The sequence below is a fragment of the Petaurus breviceps genome, unplaced genomic scaffold, assembly GCF_028583685.1.
Source record: "Petaurus breviceps papuanus isolate PSGF00001 unplaced genomic scaffold, PetGlider_PUasm1.0 181, whole genome shotgun sequence".
NCBI lineage: Eukaryota > Metazoa > Chordata > Mammalia > Diprotodontia > Petauridae > Petaurus > Petaurus breviceps.
In genome coordinates this window covers 18,349,949-18,371,585 of record NW_027185784.1, presented here as the reverse complement: position 1 = coordinate 18,371,585, position 21,637 = coordinate 18,349,949, and the positions used below count along the sequence as shown (strand labels likewise).

The 21,637-nt window shown below is 42.3% G+C and overlaps 1 protein-coding gene across 2 annotated transcripts; it reads right to left on the bottom strand.

Moving 5' to 3' along the window:
* Positions 1 to 354: 354 nt before the first annotated feature.
* On the bottom strand, positions 355 to 20,099 carry TMEM140 (transmembrane protein 140). 2 transcript variants are annotated; one of them, XM_069087280.1, is made up of 2 exons: positions 19,557 to 20,099; positions 355 to 3,108 (listed from the first exon to the last, which is right to left on the bottom strand). In XM_069087280.1, exons 1-2 carry the CDS (start codon positions 19,568 to 19,570, stop codon positions 2,358 to 2,360), a joined length of 765 nt encoding a protein of 254 aa, XP_068943381.1. In that variant the 5' UTR covers positions 19,571 to 20,099; the 3' UTR covers positions 355 to 2,357. The 2 variants fall into 2 exon arrangements, with proteins under 2 accessions (XP_068943381.1, XP_068943382.1); XM_069087281.1 differs by lacking the exon at positions 19,557 to 20,099 and adding an exon at positions 13,777 to 13,999.
* Positions 20,100 to 21,637: the final 1,538 nt, after the last annotated feature.

The window sequence follows — 21,637 nt, the reverse complement described above, 5'->3', positions numbered from 1 at the left end:
GGAACTGAACTTGCAATATCTCTAAGGTATACCCATATACAGGATTCCCTCTTGATACTAGGTAGACATTACAGTCTTATTAAAAATTTTAGATTAAGGAAAAATGCTCTGAATCCTGCTGTATGTATTCCTTAGAAAAATGATTGTTCTTGTAAACATATCCTATTCTCAATGATACGGACAAATGAACACCTCTTGATGGTAGTCTGTACATTTCTTCCCTCCCCCTATAAAGCTGACAGGTGTTTTAACAACATGTGCAGAGAAATGTTAATTATTTTCTTCTAACCTGAATAATCAGTCAGAGCCAGCCTCCACATCTACTTCTGGGAAACCAAAAAATTCACGACTTGGTTTATTGTGATATTTGCTTTATATTGTGGTGGTCTTGAACCAGACCTGCAATATCTCCAAGGTGTATACACAAAATACATAGACACAATTATATCTGTCTGCTCTCCTAAATATTGATGGTCTAGGAGCATTACTTTTAATGTCAAGATGCTTTCCTGATCACTATTTCTCAAAATGGAAGGGTATCCTAAAGTTAGGCCTATAATAGGGCTCCTTCCCACCAAATGCTAGTTTCACACCACCACAAATAGCTAACAGCAAACAAAAGCTAAATAGAAATTGGAGAAGTTATACAAATTAAAATATGCCAGAAAATCCATAGAGTAATTGAACTTTCTCCCCAGGAGCCAGATATCTCAGCTCAGGCAAAAGAAAGACCCCAGTCTTATTCAAGGGAAAATCCTTTAGAGGATAATCTGGAAATCAGGGATGGGTTGAATTGCTGGCTCCTCTATGTATCTTCTGTTGCTTCCCAAAGTCTTTGCTCTCAAAGAAGAAAGTGTCTTCAAAGCCTTCACCTATAGAAATGTGACCTTTTATTTAAGTCCCAGGAAGAAATAACCGTTGTTTTGGGAATCTTCTGTAGAAGTATTGGTTAAAACTCTGCAGATGTGTTCTCTAAGGGAGAGGAGAGAAAAGATCACAGGGCTGGGGACACAAGCTTAGGAAACATCCACAGTGAGAGAGCAGGAGGAGGAAGAGAAGCTTGTAAGGGGATGGGACGGAGATACTAAAGGAATAGCCAGAGAGGCAGAAGAACCAAAAGTTGTACTTATTCACCTGGTAAAGATGGAATCAGAGAACAGAGATAGTAGAAATTGTCCAGAAAGAGATATGATACCCATTTTCCTCAATAGGAAAAAAGTGAAGTTTCTCCTTACTTGTGACAAAAGGCTGCAAATTTATAGCTTCTTAATGCCAGCACCTGGGAGTTAGAGGAACCCAATTTCTTTTTTTTTTTTTAAGCAATTGGGGTTAAATAACTTGCTCAAGGTTACATGGCCAGTTATTTCTGGGTGTGATGCTGAGTGTCTGAGCCCGGGATTGGAACCAGTGCTCTTACTCGCTGAGCCACCTGGCCGCCCCGAGGAAACCCAATTTCTAAAGCAGAGATAGAATGAACTGTATTCTATTGGTGCTCTCATTCCTCTGCTAAATAAGGAGTCTAGCTACGTAGTCCTTGTCCTTTGGCATATCACCATTGGAATCACTGGGCATCTCTGGAAACAGTTGTGTGGGCATATTGCTTGTGTGTAATAAGGGAGGCACAAGATTAAACGAAAAGGAAATCTGCAGGAGATGGCACAGATCATTCCATGTTATCCTTATGCAAAATGAATAGCCCACTTGCCCACAGGCTTTAAAAGCCAGGTGAATGATACTAAAAGCACAGAATACAAACATATAGGCTATTGTGCTTGTATCTGAAAGAAACAGGATCATCTCTGATTGGAGCAATAGATAAGTAGGCCCATATTCTCAACATGTAGTCAAGGATCGTAGCAAGCTGTTTACTTTTTTTCTTTCATCCCTAAAAAGAATGTGATTTGTCCTTCAAGTTCATTGCCTGTGTTCTTTATGCCATATTGCAAGGTCCAAGGTCTAAGTACTTTCCCTGTCTTCTTGCTGCCATATTGCAGCCATTTCAGAGCAAAGTTTTATAGGACCTAAAGTCTTCCTAAGGGCAGCTAGGTGGAACCACTGATAAGAGCACTGGGCCTGGAATCAGGAAGATCCTTTGAGTTTAAATCCTGTCTCAGACACTGGCTTTGTGACCCTGGACAAGTCACTTTAGCCCTGTATGCTTCAGTTTCCTCATCTGTAAAATGAGCTGGAGAAGGAAATGGCAAACCACTCCAGTATCTTTGCTAAGAAAACCCCAGATGGGGTCACAGAGTCAGACGTGACTGAACAACAACAAAAGGTCTTCCCACATCTACTTTTCTATGGTAGAAGGAAAAAAAAGACTTAAGATATAGATATGGAGAAGAGTTAACTGAATTTTATCCCTCCCAGCTTTCCTTAGGGGAAAAGGGCAGATGGACAGGAGTGTCTCTCATACATCCCCAGTGATCCTTAGAAAACTTCTGTGGGTTTGTATCTGTTCCAAGTAAGGCCACAGCTGTAGGACTGCTCTCTCTGTAAATGTAGGTCTTTGTTTCCTGGGGCTCAAGCCTGCCCCTCTCATAACTAAGGAGGTACTTGACAATGATAAGCTGAAGCAGTAGCATGATGTCTGCCACAAGCAGGGCTAGAAACTCAGCACCCAGCTCTGAGGGTTTGATCCACCGAGAGGTGTAGGAGAGGAAGAGCAAAAGTCCGCCGAGCAGCAGCCCTGCTGAAGTCCCCAGGACCACCACTGTCAGATTCCACCTGTCCTCGTTACCATGACACCAGGCCAGTAGGAGTGGCAGCGGGGCAAAGAGAGCAAGGACAAGAGCCCCATAGACACCAAACCTGGCCAAGGCAATTCCAACCTGGGACACCTTCATCCCTTCCAGCTCAGGGAACTGATGGCACAGGAGAGAGTGGATGCTCTCGTTCCACAGGCAGAAGTTGTAAAAGCCAATTTTCATGGTGGGGAGGTCAATGAGGTTGCCTGACCTCCAGAGCAGGGCATACAGCAGCAGGGAGATCACGGCAGCCATGAGAATAGCAATGCACAAAGACAGGAAGAGTCTGCAGCCTTTTGACTTCATGGTGACCATCCTGACCCCTTCTCCAACTTTCCTGAGCAGTAACTTTCCTGAGGACCTGAAATAAACACACCAATAAATGCTTAATTTTTCACCTTCTGATATGCACATACACACTTATGCTATGATGCACACAAAGTCCCCAGCTTTTTATAAACACAAGCAAGCTATTAGCTGGACAATCCATGGACAAGGATCATCAAGAATATCTGGGGCTAGGGGCGGCCAGGTGGTGCAGTGAGTAAGAGCACTGGCCCTGGCGTTGGGAGACCCGGGATTGGTTCCGGCCTCGGATACTTGGCACCCACACAAAAAAGAGCTGGCCGTGTAACCTTGAGCAAGTTACTTAACCCCAATTGCTTTAAAAAAAAAAAAAGAATATCTGGGGTCAGTGCAGCTAGGTTTTGCAGTGAGTAAAGTGCCGGCCCCGGAGTCAGGAGGACCTGGGTTTGGATCCTCAGACACTTCACACACACACACACACACACACACCCGTGTAAACTTGGGCAAGTTACTTAACCCCAGTTACCCTCCAAAAGGAAAAAAAAAAAAAAAAGGAACATCTGGGGTTAGGATCATCCTTATCACACGGCAGACTAGGTGACAGGTTTCATGGTGTTATTTAAGGGACACCAAGAAGGCATTTGACCCAAAGGAATAGGCAAAACCTAGCGTTCCTAAATTAGAAATTAGCAACATCTCCATTTTACAGGTAAGGGAAATGAGGCTCAAGTTAAATGATTCATCAAGGGGGTCATGAGATTTAAACCTGGATTTGTTATGAATTCAAGTTCAGTAACTTTTTCCACTGTATCCTCAGGACTCATAAATAATAGACTCCTTAGTGTTCCCAACTGGGGTAATACAAACAATTCCTTCCTGGAATCATTTAAGTTTCCTGTAATGCATACTTTGTATGGTATGGGACTCCAGACCAAAGGCAGGGGGGAAAAAGGATAATTTCACTCCTCTTTTAAAAAACCAATTATGGATTAAAGATATCTTAGTAGACGTGGATTTTCTAGATCCAATGGCCTTTTCTCAAACCTCATCCTTCTTGATCTCTGTCAACACCTGTCAATCAGCCTCTCTTCCTTGACACTCTTTTCTCTCCAGTGTTTGGGATAATACTCCCTTCTGGTTTTACCCATCTGACTGCCCCTTCTGTCTCCTTTGCCATGCCCACTAGTAGTGGGCACCCACAGAACTCTATCTAGGGCCCCCTTCCCCCTCTATACCACCTCATTTGATCTTACCAGCTCCCATGGATTCAATTGTCTTTTCTATGCTAGTAGGTCTTATCCAGCCCCAACCTCTTTGCTGACCTCCAGTTTTGAATTTCCACCTGCCTTTCAGACATCTCACACTGGATGTTCACTAAACAAATTCCACACGTCCAAAACTGAACTTACCATCTTTTCTTCTAAGCCTAGCCTTCTCCAAACTTTGCTATTACTGTTGAGGGCACCACCATGCTTCAAGTCCCCTTGGCTCACAGCCTAAGCAACGTCCTTAATTAGCTAACATTTATATAGTGCTTACTATGTGCTGGGTGCTTTACCATTTTCTCAATCCATACAGCAATCCTAGGAGGTAAGTGCTATTATTATCCCAATTTTATAGATGAGAAAACTGAGGCAAATAGAGATTAAGGAACTCTCCCAAGGTCACACAGCTATTGTCTGAAGTTGGACTTGAACTCGTCTTCCTGACTTTAGGCCTAGCACTGTAACCACAGCACCTAGGTGCAGCTCTTCATCTCCTCATGCCTGGATTTTTGCTAACCTCTTGGGTGTGCCTGCCTCAAGTCTTTCTCTACTCTATCCTCCATTCAGATGCTAAAGTGATTTTCCTAAATTATAGGGTAACTTCCCCTCCCCCCTCAACTAGGATCAAATACAAAGTTCTATGGTGTTCAAAGTCCTTCATAACCTATGTACCCCTCCAACTTTGCCAGGCTTTCTGTCCCCCAACACATGTACTCTTTGTTCTGGCGATACTTTATTCTAGTGACACTTTCTGTTCCATGAACAAGATGTTCTGTGGGGGCTCTGGACGTTTTCTGTCTTCTGGGTCAGGAAGGCCCTTTCCTCACCTCCACCTTCTGGTTTCCTTGGCTTCCTTCTAGTCCTTCAAGCCCAGTTATGCTACTTACTATGCATGGTGACGAGGTGCAGGCTCTGGGAACCCCCTTGAGCTCTCTTTGAGTCCTTGAGGTACAGGCTCTGAGAACTCCCCTTGAACTCTTGATTAAATCTCATCCCATTTGCATGAGGCCATAAACCTGACATTGTGTCTGGGCCCAAACCTCTTACTAGACTTTCCACCCTTAAACCTATCAAAATATCAATCCACCCTTGAACTGTTCTAGCCCACCATACTTCCCACTCTTAATCACTTATTAGGAGCTCACCACCTCTAGACAATGCATTGTCAACTTACACCTTTATAGAGTGTTCTCCATGATAGAGAACATCTCCCTATTTGGGGGGTTTTATTTTTCTCATTATTTAAAATTTTAAATCAGATTCAAAATCAGAAGGCCCTTATACAGAGTTATCTTTGGGGTTGGATTTATCTATCTATGATAGAGTGTGATAATATGTATGAGCTTCTTCCCCATACTTCCCCCTTCAGCTCTGTTTCTGACTTTCCTAACTTGGTTACCATGTTTCAATTGCCATATCACCATGGCAATATCTTTTCACCATGCCAGGCCCCCTTTTCCCACTGAGGAATTCCTGCTGAGGTTTCTTTTGGGGATGGGCTCAGAATAGCCAATCTTTAACTCCCCTCTTGCTCTGATTTGGACTTTTTTGGATTTTGGCACCATTTCCCCACTCATGTTGTTGAGCACAACTCTACCTTCCATTCCCTTTTTTTTTTTTGGAGGGCAATTGGAGTTAAGTAACTTGCCCAAGGTTATACTGCTAGTTTGTGTGTATGTGTGTGTGTGTGTGTGTGTATGTGTATGTGTGTTAAGTGTCTGAGGCAATGAACTGGCCAGCGCTTTACTCACTGGGCCACCTAGCTGCCCCTCCATTCCCTTAATTGATCTGTAAGCAACAGCTCCACCTTCCATTCCCTTAATTGATCTGTAAGCTGGCATTTTAGCATAACTCCACCCTTCCCTTCAACTAATGGATCCATGGGTGGGGGTTTCAGCCTAGGGTAAGATCCCTGCTCCATTCTTCCCTGTCCCCTGCCCCCCCCCACTCCCTACCTGGTGTTCCCCATCTCCACCCATTCTGGGTTCCCTGTACCTCAGCCTAGTAAAAACTTTGAGGTTTTGAGGAAAATTCAAATATACATTGACCAATCACTGATTGTAGTTTCAGCTTATGTAACCTGACTATTGTAATCTCTTTAAAAACTGGCATATTGTTCATGCAAATTCACTGTCTGATTTGGGTATGTGACCCCGGAAGTCTTGTGGTAATAAAATCCACTTCCAATTTTAATCTCAGGGTTCTTCTGTCTCTCTCCTTTATGCCTTACAATGTATCCTGTCCCTCTCTGCATTTCAGTTGCCTTTTGTAATGTCTCCCTCCCCCCCCCCCATTAGAATGTAAGCTTCTTGAGGCCAGATACTGTCTTCCTTTTTGCTTATATTCATATCTCTAGCTCTTCACAGTGCCTGAAACAAATAAAGTGCTTAAATAAGTGTTGATTGCCTTGCCCCATATTGCCATAATGCTTTGGAACCACAGAAAATCACTTATTGGGAGAATGATCCTAAGCTATTTATTTCAGGAGGCTGTGTTTGGGTATGCAATTTGGGGACATGTTTGAGGCAGGAGGCTTTTGAAAGGAGTACTGGAGAGTCCTGTAGGAAAAATCAAAGTGACCTGAGATGAGTACTCTGAACTTCTGGTTCCCAAGGAGGAGCATTCATCAGGGCTGGGCTTCTGACTCAGACCTAATTGATCATGGTGAAGCCCTAGAATTTCCTATTCATCTGGTTCCCATGATGAGAAATCCAGTGCCATATTGCTGCTCTACCCCGAACAACTGATCTACCATATCAATACATCAATATCAATATGTGGGAAATGGGCAGTTCTCCTTCTCCCCTCCCCCCCACTCTACTAGCTTATAGTGCAGGGCTAAAAAGCAAAAGCTTGAGAGGACTGAAAGCCTACATCCCAGGCCTCAAACACAACTTAAATTCTTCCTCATCTACTTTGCTTCCTTTTCACCATGTAATCAGATTGTCGAAAGTGTAGAATATGTAGAAGTTCTGATACAAAAGAGGTGGGAGAGATTTTTAAATCTGTACAGAGGAGACATGGGAGAGGCCAACCATATGGTGATTGGAAAATTCTTAAAATGACTATAGAGGCATGCAAAAGAGTTTGAAGGATTCTGCTCCTAGCTTACTGAGGCTCTGTTCTTCCTCTGATGGCATTTGGTGAGAGATGACACTGGAAGGGGCAGACTGATACAGCCCCTTGAAAATGTCCTTGATTTACCTTAATGTATGTTCTTTTGTGTTAATTGAAAGATTAATCCAGAGGCTCTGACCTTGAGAACTTTGAAAGGTCAGGAGAGTAAGTCTCCTAGAGTCTGAGAGTCAGGTTTCATGTGGGCAAAGGCATAGGATGTAAACAGATGTTACTAATTATTAACTGGACACAAGGAAGAAACAGGGGGTTGGAGCACTAATCTGAGTAGTTTTGACCCCAAATCCAGGTAATGTAACTAGAAATAATAGAACCTGTTACATATGCAAGAAAGACAATTTGTTGGAGTAGAGCCTTTAAGGATGTGTTTTGAGTATCCATCTGACTGGGTATGGGCCCAAGCCGAGACCTTCACCCCTACCCCAAAAGAATGGGTCCCATTTGTCTACCTGCCTGGAAAAACCCCACCTTGAACTTTCCTAGATTTTTCCCACTAGATCAAGTAAGTCTCCAGTGTTCTCCTGAGGCTATAATCCTCTCAAATGGACTTTCCTAGTAACCTACTCTCAATCTCCCTATTTTCTGTTGCCCAGCCCTCCATTGTCTGTTACAACCAGGATACCCTGGCTAGTTTCCACCCTCGATCCTTTGTGGACCCCATTCTCTTGGTCCAGGTCTTTGACCTCCAGTCACCCCAGCCTACTGGCCACTCCCATTAAGATCCTCCCTAGACCCCTCCCCCTCTAGTCACCCAGACTACTTGGCCACTCCTAGATCCTTTCTGCAGTCTTTTTATATATAAGATCCATCTTATTTCCATTAACGTGCTCAGATTCAATCTAGTTGGCTTGTCAAAACAAATTTCACTAATTCTGAGATTCCTGAAGAGTCTGGCCAATATGGTGGACATTTAGAATCACTCCCACCTTGGACAGTGTTTTAACCAGTGGTTTTTTTGTTGGGTTTTTTTTTTTTTTTTGGCTAAAAGAAGGTTTGGGTCAAATTCACTAGGGGAGGAACCGTGCATTGATAAATATTTCGGGGTCCCAGCACCCTTAAACCTCAAAACATTGGAAGATTTTGGTGAAGCTGTTCACCCCAGGGGTCAGACTCTGGAAGTCAAAAACCTTGAATTGAAAATGAAGGGTGAGAGAAGACCATTTCTCCTTTCCTGGAGGGAGCCTTTTAGTAGATTTGCCTAAAAGGCCTATACCCCTGGCCCCTACACATTCCCAGTCTCCCTTATTTCTTCTACTGAAGTGATGACACATTTTAGCATTTCTTTATTTGTGTTACTTCAAGCCCTGCCTAATGTGCCTTTGCATTTGTATTGTAATTGTGGCTGAATACTTCACAGAACAAATCCCCTTAATAAAAGGATTTGTTCTGTAAAACTTGGATTCTGTCAAAAGGACCCAAGGACCTAGAAGGCCACGTGTGACTTTGAGGCTGGAGGTTCCCTACCTCTGGTTTAATTTAGCATTTTACTTCTTACAAACAGGATCACTATTCCCTAGGACTTTGGGTTTCCTCATCTAAATGAAGGGATTGGAATAGGTGGCTTCTGGGGTCCCTTCAGGCTCTAAATGGAAGATCCTATGTTCCTTCTTAGAGTTGAGTCCCTAGAGACAAACTACAACCCTGAAGCAGGATGGATCAATCACCAGGAGTCTGCTGCCTGCCAAGTTCTGCCACTGCTTTTGTCTTTTGCTTCCTGACTCACAGCTGATACTTTTAGGGGAGATTTAAATTAGAAATTGAAAGCAGGCCAAACCAAAATGTAAATGCTTTAGTGAGTTCTGGGTTGTTTCTCTTGCTGTGTCCTTAAATATTGATAGATCCCAGGTCCCAGGAGAACATGAAGGGCAGCCTGAACTGAGAAGGCTTCCTGTTCCTCTTGTTGCTTGTGTGAAAAAGAAATTCTGGGTCTTAGAATAAAAACTGTGACTATCCAGTCAGGGTTCTCCAGTTTACATGTCTGCCTCCTCAAGACTGCAAATGCTTTTAAGACCATTGGCTTCTCCTTTTTTGTGTGTGAGGCAGTTGGGGTTAAGTGACTTGCCCAGGGTACCACAGCTAGTAAATGTCAAGTGTCTGAGGCCAGATTTGAACTCTGTTCCTGTTGACTCCAGGGCCAGTGGTCTATCCAGTGGGCCACCTAGCTGCCCCAAGCTTCTACTTAATGTCTTCAGTGTCATATGCAGCACTGGGCATACAGTAAACACTTAATAAACATTTGTTTATGTAGGGAGATGGTAAGATTTTTCACCAGCCAAAGCAGTAGTGGTTTTGCTACTGACAGATATGCATGATAAAGGTGGGAAAGTAAGCTAGGTAGATGAAGAGCCATGACCTTTTCCTGGCTGATATTATTTGTATGCAAAACCAGAGATGATTTGGGGAATGGAATGCCTAATCCTAAGTGAGACACTTGTCTGGAATAGCCAGTTGCAGTCTCAACATAACTGCCAGCAAGGAGTTGAAAAGGCCTACAGGTAGCCCTAAAGAAACAGGGAACAGTTGGGATTATACACCTAGATGAGCTACAGCCCATAGTGCCCTGAAACCATTTCTGTTACCTTTCTTCTGGGGAACTCTGAACACCTTGTCTAAGCAGTTTCCTTCATCTTTTCAAAGATGGCCTGAAAGGAATATTGGGGAAGATTCTTTTTGCATAGAGGAAGTAAAATAATTTGATATGTGCAAACAGATATTGGAGGTAGGAATATCTTGTAGATCCCCTTTCCTAGGTATTTGTTAGAGACACTAGCCCACATATGGTTTGGTGGGCAGTTACTGGGTTCCTTTCCCACTCTGGTGCTGCCTTGTATTATACTTTCAACCAGACAAAGCAACAATGTCCAACTGGTTGCCTAGATACCGTTGACCTGGCTATTGTCTATCAGAGGGAACAGGGTAGAACTGCTCATTTCTGTTAGGCTGGCTCTCCAACATGATCTTACATTACATACTCTTTACCTTTCATACTTTCTACCAGTCTCTGCACCATCCATGCCTCTGATAGCTCTTCTACAAGCATGGCTGTGTTTCAGGTGAAGTGAAACGTCATAGGGCATCATTCTTAGCTTAATATTGAGTATATATCAGCAGGTGAAAATGAAGAGCGGATTCTGATGAGACAGATGGAAACTGGGCTGAAAGGAAGGAATTAAACTTCTGGCAAAGGCTTTTAAAGGCATAACTTTAACCCAGCTGTGACATAGAAGACAAAGGGCATGCAGAGATCATTTGGGAAAATATTCTTTAAAAGTTGGTACTACTGAAACAACTGGAAGATATATTAATCTGGCAAGAGCAAAGACAGGCCCATTGGATTGATCTTCTTTCCTTGATAACAGTCATCGTAACTGCTCAGGTCGTTGTTCTGGGTTTTTGGCTATAATATTGTAAAGTGGGGGTGTGGGCTGGTAAGACCCAGAAATGGTATGTTTGCTGCTCTGACACATTCTGTATTTAAAGGATTCTGTGGAACAGAAGTTTGGAAAGAAAGCAGAGGTGCTTCATTGGGCTGCCATTGGCTGCCATTCCATGAGCTTCTGGAGTTGAATAGCATGAAGAGAGAACTTGGGTTCTCTCATTCCTTCCTGCTCTCACATGAGAGAGACACTATGGTAACGTGAAGAGAGCACTGAATTGGAAATCAGAGCTGCTTTCTAGACCCAGCTATACCAATTACACTTATGAGAACTTGAATAAGTCATTTAGCTTCTCTGAAACTCAGTTTACACATTTATAAAAAAAAATCTCACCCCAGCCCTTTTCTCTTAATTTCAATTTTAATGCCTCATTGTGACAAGGAGGTGGCCTTGAATCTAGTCTAAGTGGGCTTCTCTCATATCACTGTGCCTTTGCACTGATCATTCCACATACTTGGAATGCATTCCTTCCTATCATTTACTCATGGAGTCTCTGTTCTTTTAAGACACAGATCAACTATAAAACTATAGCTTTTTTTGTAGCTGATATATGATGGTCTATTTAGAGAACCATCACAAGTCAATCACAAATTATTTGAAATAATAACTTCAGCAAAATTACAGGATATAAAACCATAGAAATCAGTATTTTGTATATTACCTATAAAACCCAACAGAAAAGGATAGATTCCATTCAAAATAACTACAGAATTAGATTAAATATTTGAGAGTCTATCAACATGACCAGCAAGATGGAGAATATCACAACCTCAAACTTTTCCAAAATAGGAATTAGGTACAGGAGATAAAGGAAGTTCATTTGTTTCTAGGGTCTCAGAACCCAAATGATGTAACAATTTGGTGACCTAACAGCACAAAAGACTACTTGCTAGTCCTTAATGAGGTAAACACTCAGCACCCACCGGCATCAAGACTGTACAAGCTGATCCATGGTTTTTCATTACCACCCCACCCCCATTTCCTCAGCCTCAGAAATCCAAAATGTAGAAGCTTGCTCAGTTTGAAATAGTGGGTTATAGCGAGGCAGCACCGCCACAATAGAGTTCAGCTAGAGAAGTGGGGTAGAACACTTGTGGGGGTGTGGCATTCCACTAACCCCAGAGGAAAGAGCCCATCTGGGGCCAACTCTGAACTTTCAGAAGTCGCTTGGGACAGAGACCAAGCTGTGAACTGGCCTTTGTAAGAAGAGGCCAAAATGGATTCAAGGGAAATCACTCAAAGAGGGAGGAGTCAGAAAGTGACCTAAAGGGGACTATAAAAAAAGACTAAAATTGCCAAAAATATGTTCAGAACTATGAGAATACAATTACAAAATCATCATTCTTTATAGAAATGTAGACCTAAATACTTGTAGAAATATTAATTTGTTCATGGGTAGCCCATGCCAGTGTAATGAAAATGACATTACTACCTAAATTAATTTACTTACTCAGTACCAAACTTTATTAATAAAATTTATCTACTGGAACAAAGGGTCAAAAAAAATATCAAGGGGAATAATGAAAAAAATGGGGAGCCTAACAGTAGTAGAACTAAAGCTATATGATACTGGTTAAACAATCCTGAAGTGGATGAGTGGAAAAGGTTAGGTATATAACTTACAGAAGAAATATTAGTATGGTGTTTAATAAAATCCAAAGACCCCAGCTACTAGGGTAATGACACACTGTTAAAAGAAAAAAAAATCCTGGGAAAACTGGAAAACAATCTAGAAGAAGTTGGGCATAGAATGAACAACATCTCACACCATGTGCCAATATAAGTTCTAAATGAATACCTGACTTAAACATAAAGGGTGACATCATAAATTAGAGGAGCAAGGAAGACAATAACTTTTTCCAACTATACAATGGATAATTTTGATTATATAAAAGTTAAAAGGTTTTGAACAAAAGCAATGTAGTTAAAATTACAAGAGAAATAGTTAACTGGAAAAAAATCCTTGTAATATATTTTTTTGTTAAAGGTCTTATATCCAAGATACATACAGAACTTATTCAAATTTATAGGAAAAAGAGCCATTCCCCAATAGACATATAGTCAAAGGACATGAACAGGCAGTTTTCAAAGTAAGGAGTCCAAGCTCTTGTTCTTAAAAGCCAAACCAAAGTGCTACAAGTCGCTAATAAAGAACAGCAGTTCACAAAACAGGAGGTGCAGAAGGTCGAACCTGGAATCTGGAAGATATCAGACCTCAGAGACTACTTCTGTGGCTCTGAGCAAGTGACATAACCTCTGCCTCAGTTTTCTCATCTGTAAAATGGGGATAAAAAGTAGGACGCCTAACTCCTAGGGCTGTTGTAAGGATAACATGAGATATTTGTGAAGCATTTTGCAAACCTTAAAGCATTATGTAAATTCTAGCTATTAAGATATGGCGGGGTTGTTATCGGTATCATTGAACAGAGTGCCTACAACTCTGAAATCAGACGTATTCTCAAGTCTGCTCTGCCTACACCACAGGGTTGCTATCCAATGATACCACACATGTAAACTGCTCTGTAACTATAAAGTACCATGCAAATCTGAGATATTATCATCACTGTGATTTTTTGGTGGCTCCCAGTAAGGAAGCCCCCCCCCTGCCCCCCCCCCCCCCAATGCAGGTTGGCATTTTCCTCTCATTCTTAAAAATCTTCCTGTAGCCCCCAGAGATTAAAAAGGGTTGCCCGGGGCGAGGGTCGGGGGGGCCGCCCGGGGGGGGGAGAGCAAAGGGGGGGGGGGGGGGGAGGGGAGGGAGGATGGATGGCTCCTGCCAGTGTGTGCAGCCAATTCCCTGTCTATTGCCCCAGGCTGTTTCTCCTTATCCTATAGAAGACCTGCTGATTCGGCAGTAGGTAGGGCCCCAAATTAAAATAGCCTAACCTCCTTCCTGCTGCGGATAGGTTATGCTAGAGACAGACTGATGATAGCCGGTTGCCACGGTCACATGACGATCAGAAGCATGCACATTTTCTCCTGACATCTTGGCCATAGGCTGCCCTGCCCTATTGTTTTTTCAGGGCTAATTTAGAGAACTCCCAAGTGTAGCAGAGGGGCTCTAAGGAAGACTACGCTGGAATTTACAGTCGGTTTAGAGAACAGGGTACTCGTCTAAATTTGTCCTTTGAGCCACTGGCGTGTAGTGACCCAGATTGCATTATTTGATGATTCATGATGGAGGAAGAGAAGAAATGAGAGTCAGAGTTGAGTAATTTGTCTGTGCAGTAGAGAGGCATGAGGGGGGCAGGGAAGGGAAAAGGCAAAATTAACAGAAGAAAAGAGAAGCTCGATAGGGCTGGATTTTTGCTTGTCTGAGAAGAAACCATTCCTTATGTCAGTCTCAGAGCCTGAGCTACATTCATGTGACCACATATATGCACTCAGCAGATCAGTGCAGTGGCTTAGGGGTAGAAAAAAGGAAATGGGTCATCTTTCCCCTGACACAAACACCAACCCAAGATGCTTGCAGTTCATTTCCCAAAGAGTTTTATTATGGAAACAGGTATCCCTGACTGTAATAGATCTAGGCCTTCTGCTCCCCTCCTGAAACTGTAGCAGGAGACTGATACTTTCATGACACCCATTTAGGCAGTATTCACATTCAAAAGATAAAATATCAGTCCCGCAATTGAAGACTTAGTTTTGAATTTTAGATGATTTACTAAATACAATTTTTGTTTGCCCTTTCCCCCAGCTTTTCAATGTCAGCCACAGTTTATTGTGCTAGAGGTAGTTAGTGAGTTAACATTGACTGAGCAGGTACCCAAGGTGATTGAATATTGTACTGGTTGCTTTAAGTCGTTACAAAGGAAGGAGAAGACATGGTCCCGGCTCTGAAATTTAGCATTAGTTGTGTTTTATGGAATAAATGGAAAAAATACATAGAATATCTGCTCTTACTGTATGTGCAGTTACTATTGCCCAGGGTCACAGGCCAGGGCACTGCAGAGGTAGAATCTGAACCCAGGCTGTTCTTACTCCGATGTGGATTTTATTTACTACCCCACATGGATCCTTGAAAAGACCCTTTATGTGCAACAGAGGTAAGAGGTGTCAGTGCCCCGACATCTATGTTGTTCCATATCGATTATGTTCATAGACCACTTGTTTTCTTCCAAAGTTCACACGAAGAAACAAGATGCTTGAGGTTTTTTATTAAGCTGCAAGGGCAATGAGTCAGCAATATGATGTGGAAATGACAAAAGCACATGATGTTAGAGCACGGGTGGGGAACCTGAGGCCTCAAGGCCACATGTGGCCTTCTAGGTCCTTGGGTGTGGCCCTTTGACTGAATCTGAGCTTCATAGGATAAATGCCCTTACTAAGCATTTGTTCTGTAAAACTTGGACTCAGTCAAAAGGACTGTCATTTTATGAAAAGACAGAAATAAAAGGTAGTTTAAAGGTTACCTAAAGTTTGTTTTTCAGTCTTTTTATTGTGTCCAACTCTTTGTGACCCCATTTGGGGTTTTCTTGGCAAAGATACTAGAATAGTTTGCCATTTTCTTCTTCAGCTCATTTTACAAATGAGGAAACTGAGGCAGAGTTAAGTGCCTTTCCCAGGGTTACACAGCAAGGAGACCAGATTTGAACTTAGGAAGAGTGGTCTTCCTGACTTGAGGCCTGGGACTCTGTCCATGGCACCACCTTGCTGCCAAACTACAGGTTACTTTCTAGTGGCATGTAATAGGATCTGCTGAATGGTCACACCTGAATGAGGACATATACGGAATCTTATCAATCTGTGGATGACATATAGCTGAGAATAGCTAATTTGCTGGGTGACTGAAGAACCAAGAGAGAGCTTAAGAGGAAGGAACGGGCAGCTGAACCTACCAAGAGGGAATTAAATGAAATAAATGTAATGCACTGAATGGTAACTTTTTTTTTAATATAGAGGGCAAGTAGTTGGAAAGCAATTTTATATGAAAAATTCATGGGATTTTAGTTGACTTGGATCTCAGTGTAAGTCACTGTTGTGATGTGGCTGCCCCCAAATGCAAATGCAATCTTAGAAGGCATCAATAACAATTATATACATATGTGTGTATGTCTGTGTATATATGTCTGTGTGTATATATATACACATTTTTATTCATACATGTGTATATGCACATACATATTTATAAAGCAAGGGAAGTGATAATTCCATTGTAGTCTGCCTTGGTCAGACTCCCTTTGAAGTATAGTGTTCAATTCTGGTTGATACATATTAAGAGGAACATTGATAACTTGGGGTTCATTTTAATGAATCAGCTTAAAATCACTGTGAAGTACCTACAAAATGCCATATCGTGTGTCAGACCCCAAAGATACCAAGACAGAAAAAAACCCAGAAAAACTTGTTTTTCAGTCACTTACATTTTGTCAGGGAACCCCCTCCCCCTGCAAAAAAAAAAGCCAAATATATCCAAAGTAAACACAAAGTGGTGGTGGAAGGGAGGAGAATTAGAGGGTGTGGTGTCAAGAAAGCCTCCTGTGGGAAGTAGCTCTGGAGAGGAGCATTGCAACAAGGGAGGGAGGCTAGGATGGGAAGGTGAGCATGTACAAAAGGAGCCTGACATAAAATCCAAGAATGCCACAGCCAGAGCTAGAAGGAAGTTCAGGGATTAATCAGCCAGGATTGATCATGTGCCTACTATGTGCTGGGCATTGTGCTAAAGCACTGAGGATGCAGAGAGAGTCCTTGCTCTCAAGGAGCTTACAGTCTAATGGATCACCTAATCTCATCTCATCAAGGGTAGACAGGAATTTATAATCAGTAAGAGTTCGACCTATAGGCAGACCCAGTAGAAGCTGTTCCTTATGGATCCCTTTTTCAGTTGCTACTTCCCAGCCTCCTTTCTCCCAGATTTTCCATCCTAGGTAAAGAAAGAGTGTCTGGTGCCACACCCCTGCTGATCACATGGTTGAGGAGACCTCAAAAGTAGTTCATTTTCATGGAAAAGTTGGAGGCATCTGTCACCCAAGTGGTCAAAGGACAGACACATCAGTTGGTCAGGTGTTATTCAGGAAGGCTGAATAGTCGAGCTTTTGAACTAGTTTTAAAGGATGTGATGGTCATGGTTTGGCAAAGAGAAGAAAGGAAGGTGCTCAATAAGGGAGGAATGGAATGTTCAAAGCATGGAGGCAGAACAAGTATTGAATCTTTGGTGGGAAGGAACCACAGAAGCCATTTACTGCCCCCTTTAAAGAATTCTTTCTGCACATATAGGTGAATCAAGTTAGCTATGTAGGTTCAGGATGTAAGACAGACGTCAACACATGGATGTAACCTAAAGACTTTTCTGGTACTCATGGTAGGTAATAAGAATAATAAAACATTCCATTTATTTAAGAATTTAAAATGAATATATTTATGTTTTTATTCCTGTATCGTGTTACCAATATGGCATAGTCAGTATAGGTAACTAGGAGGTGGGGCTATTAGGGTACTTGAACTAGCTTTTTTTTTTTTGGAGGGGGGTGGCAGGGCAATTGGAGTTAAGTGACTTGCCCAAGGAGGTCACACAGCTTGTTAAGCGTCTGAGGCAGAATTTGAACTCAGGTCCTCCTGCCTCTAGGGTGGGTGCTCTATTTACCTTGCCACCTAGCTGCCCCTCAATTAGCTTTCATGTCAAGTTCTCACAAAATTTCCAAAGTGGATTACAGGTCCTAAACCAAGACTGGGAGCAAGAAGGCAGGAGCAAGTACAAGTGAAGAGCAGTGAGGATGAAAAGCAGAATTTAAGCAGTACTGAAGTTCAGTTCTAGAACTTTTCAGAGGATGGGTCTAAAACACTGGCAGATACACTCACTAAAAGAACAAGGACAGGAATCAAGAGGCACCTCTGGGACCCACTTCACCTGCCATCACCTGAGCAGGTTCCGTCTTTCGAAGGACACCTGTGAGGCCTCTACCACACTAGCGTCTTCATTGGAATCTTGGGATTGATTTGGCCTAGCAGCTTTCCTCTGCAACTATGGCTAGCAAATCCCAATCTTTTCCTCACCTGATCCTCATTATTCAGTCCTGCCAATGGTCAACAAGCAATTAATAAGCATTTACCATGTCTGCCATCTACGGTGTAAAAAAACCCTTCACTTGGGGGTGGCTAGGTGGCACAGTGAATAGGAGCACCGGCCCTGGAATCAGGAGGACCTGAGTTCAGATCCAGCCTCAGACATTTAACACTTACTAGCTGTGTGACCTTGGGCAAGTCACTTGACCCCAATTGCCCTGCCTTTTCCCTCTCCAAAAAGCAAAAAAACCCAAACAGACAAAAACAACAACAAAAAACCCCTTCCCTGTTACCTTTCCTCAAATTCTCCAACTATTTAGAGCAATTCTAAATCCCCCCAGAACCCATCCTTCAGGTGTCTACCCCTTCCACTTGTATCCTCGGCAAAGACTGCTCTACTATTGTTTCTCTTTTGTACTAACAGAAAAATCTTCGTCCACTTAGTTTCCTTTTCCTGGCACTGGAACCTGGCTCTTTTCTGAAGGTACTCTCTCCAATTCTGGGTGCTCCTTCTTTAATGACTCTTCTTCCCTCTCTGCTACCCACCTCTTACCCAAGGCAGGAGATGTCACTGCATTTCTTGTTCTCCACCTCTACAGCCAGAACTACTCAGTAGCCTCTTCTCCTTTGACCTTCATACCATTCATAATTCAATTATTCTGTCCACTCCCTTGAATTCTCATAGGGTAGGCTAGCAGATCCTCTGGCAGGATCTACCAAGCTGGAAAGGCTTCAACTATGGTCTTGGTGATAGTCTGTACCTGTTGTCTCTGGAGCTGCATAGCTAAGTACAGAGAAATGCATCATTAACCAGAAGGTTGTCCACAAAGTGAAAATGCACATACGCACGCATGTGAATATGCATGCACAAGTACATAGCTTGCACACATATACATGTAGTGTAAACACAAGTATATCTGCATAATCACATGTGGGTGTGTATACACTTGAATTGTTTCAATATTTTCTCTTTCAGTGAATTCTATTTAATGAAAGAGTGAGAAAAATTGTTGGATAACCAGATCTGATTTACATACTAGTTGCAAGAAATGAGCTGACATTCAATAAATTAACTTCTATAAAAGGAAAAGCCTAATCAGAGTCCTACATTCTTAGCAACAGAAATGTCAGAACTCTATATTTTCTTCTGAAGCTGACCTCATCAATACCAACAACAAATCTGATGAACTCAGATTCTTGGACCATCATGCATTTTTTTGGGTTAGTAGCTGGCAGTCTTTTCTCCTCTTATCTCTACTTGAACTGATACAAGTTAGTGATTCATTTTCCTCATGTCTGTTAGAATCAATGCAAAATGCTGAAGCCATTACTTACCAAGAAGATATTTATTAAATTCACATATTTGATTACCATTTTTTTTTTTACATCATACACTCTTAATATGAAGTGAGAGGCCAAAAAGAGGGGATCTTGGGAAGGATAGGGATGGGAGGGGTTGGGGATATGGGGAGAAAAAAAGGCAAATAGGATTCAGCGAAACAGAGGAAATCAGAAAGAATGTTCACGAATATACATGAAATTTATCCCCCACTTCCACCCCAACCCACCATCACCGCATGCTAAATGATCCTGGAAGAAATAAGTTCACGTTTGGAAGAAGAGATGGAAAGATAGCTGAGAAAGTTTGGTGCATGGGTACTTACATCACAGGATTCATGGTGCCAAACCAGCGAGAAAATCCACAGACTATGAAGGAGTTTAGGTATGCCCTTGTTTAGGGCATACTTCTTTCATGCACGCTTGAGTTCCTGGTTTAAGTCAGCCACTTCAAACTTTGCTTGTCTTTGCTGAGAGACACAAGTAAATAATCCTGCGCACTTTAATATATTCCTTGTGACGTCTGATTTAAACAGCTAATTTCACTTTCATTTCTTATAACTCATTTGCTTTGTAGCCAGGACTTCTCAGAAGCAAATTTGGTAAACAACTTCTAGCACTTTGTCTGAAAGGACTCACGAGGTTTCCGAGGTTTCTGTGTTAACAAAATTGTGGCGAGCAGGTTTAGGAAGTCAGGGCAAAGTGCCTATAATTGTTCCAAGAGCCAGGTCTGTACTCAGCTGTTTAAGCATTAGGATGTTACATAGCAAAATAACAACAACAGCCAGGTCTGTGTCGGGGCGGGGGAGCCACGATAGCACAGAGCCAAAGATTATTTTTCTTTATGATTGGAAACCTTGATCAGGCTTAGGCTTGTGAGTAGGAAATTAGCTGGTAATGCTGCTGCATATTTTAATCCTTTTTTTTTTCCCCATGGAAGAAGGGAATCTTTTTCCTTTTTTTTTTTTTTTAAAGCAATTGGGGTTAAGTAACTTGCCCAAGGTTACACGGCCAGTTTTTTTGTGTGGGTGTTGAGTATCTGAGGCAGGAACTGATCCAGGGTCCTCCTGACTCCAGGGCTGAGCTCTTACTCACTGCGTCATCTAGCCATCTAGCCGCCCCTGGAAGAAGGGAATCTTTGATTTGCTATATAAAAGTGAATACTCTGCCCTCTCCTTATGGGCTATTAAACCACTGACATGCTACAATGACTAGATGCAGCCCTTGCAATGTCACTGGCAAAATGGGATTTTTACTAGAATCCAGGTAGTTAACTATGGATACATCCTAGTGAAGCAAAACAGAACAGAAGAAAGGGGGGAGTTCAGTATTTCTTTTTCAATTATTGGCCCTTGTTGAGAGGAAGGCAGGTGGGATGAATTTAGGGTTAGTAGAACTTAGTGCTACTATAGAAAAGGCATGAAGGTGTGAAAAATAAGAACTGAGTTTGAATCCTAGTTTCAATAGCTGTTAGCTTTGTGACCTTGTACAAGTCACTTATCCTTTCTCTGCCTAAGTGATTTCATCTTTGAAAAAGGGGAAAGGATACTTGCGTTGCTTACCTCACTTGGTTATTGTGAGGAGACTACTTTTTAAACCTCCAAGTACTATGTAAAATGTGAACTTTTACTATGAATATTGTCCATGTGCTCCTGTTGATAGTGTTCTGATCGCTTCAAGCCCTAGAACAGCAAATGACAAGACGTTACATACACGTTGCCCAGATTGTCTGGGAGAGTCCATCAGGACTACCTTGGAGAAGCACTGGGGATAAACAGGGAGTTCTGGCCAGAGCTGAGGAGGAGGAGAAGCAACTGAATTACATTTGGGAAGCTGTAAAGTGCTTTCAATGATCTTGAGATGCTCCTGGTCATAAAAACCATCTTTCTTAACAGATCTTCTGGGAGGCAGCTTGGAGTAGTAGACAGAGAGCCATGGTCACATGGGGAGGAATAATTGGAGAGACCTACAGGGTCACAGTAGCAGATGACAACTCAAGTCCTGTCATGTGTCTCTGAGAAAGCCACCAACTTCTCACTGCCCTAAGTGACTCTCTAAGATTATACATTGCAGAGCAGGTGCTGATCTGCATTGGCAGAATGGGTTTCCCCCTTGGGAGTTCCCTTATGTCAGTAAAATCACAGGTCCAGACTTCTGGCTAAGATGGCAACATGTTAGAACCCAGAGGAATCCAGATCCTGCGCCAGACATATCAATAAATTTCAAAGGAACAATGACCAAGAAAACCAAAGAAAAATGGGTAGGAACTACATTATCCAGTGCAGGACCACATAAGAAACCTGAAGGAAACCCATGGAAGCCTTAAACAGAGATAAACCAGGATCATGGGAAGGCAAGTAGCCCAGACCCACAGCAGGAGAGAGGGCCAGACCAGTGAGTGCCCACA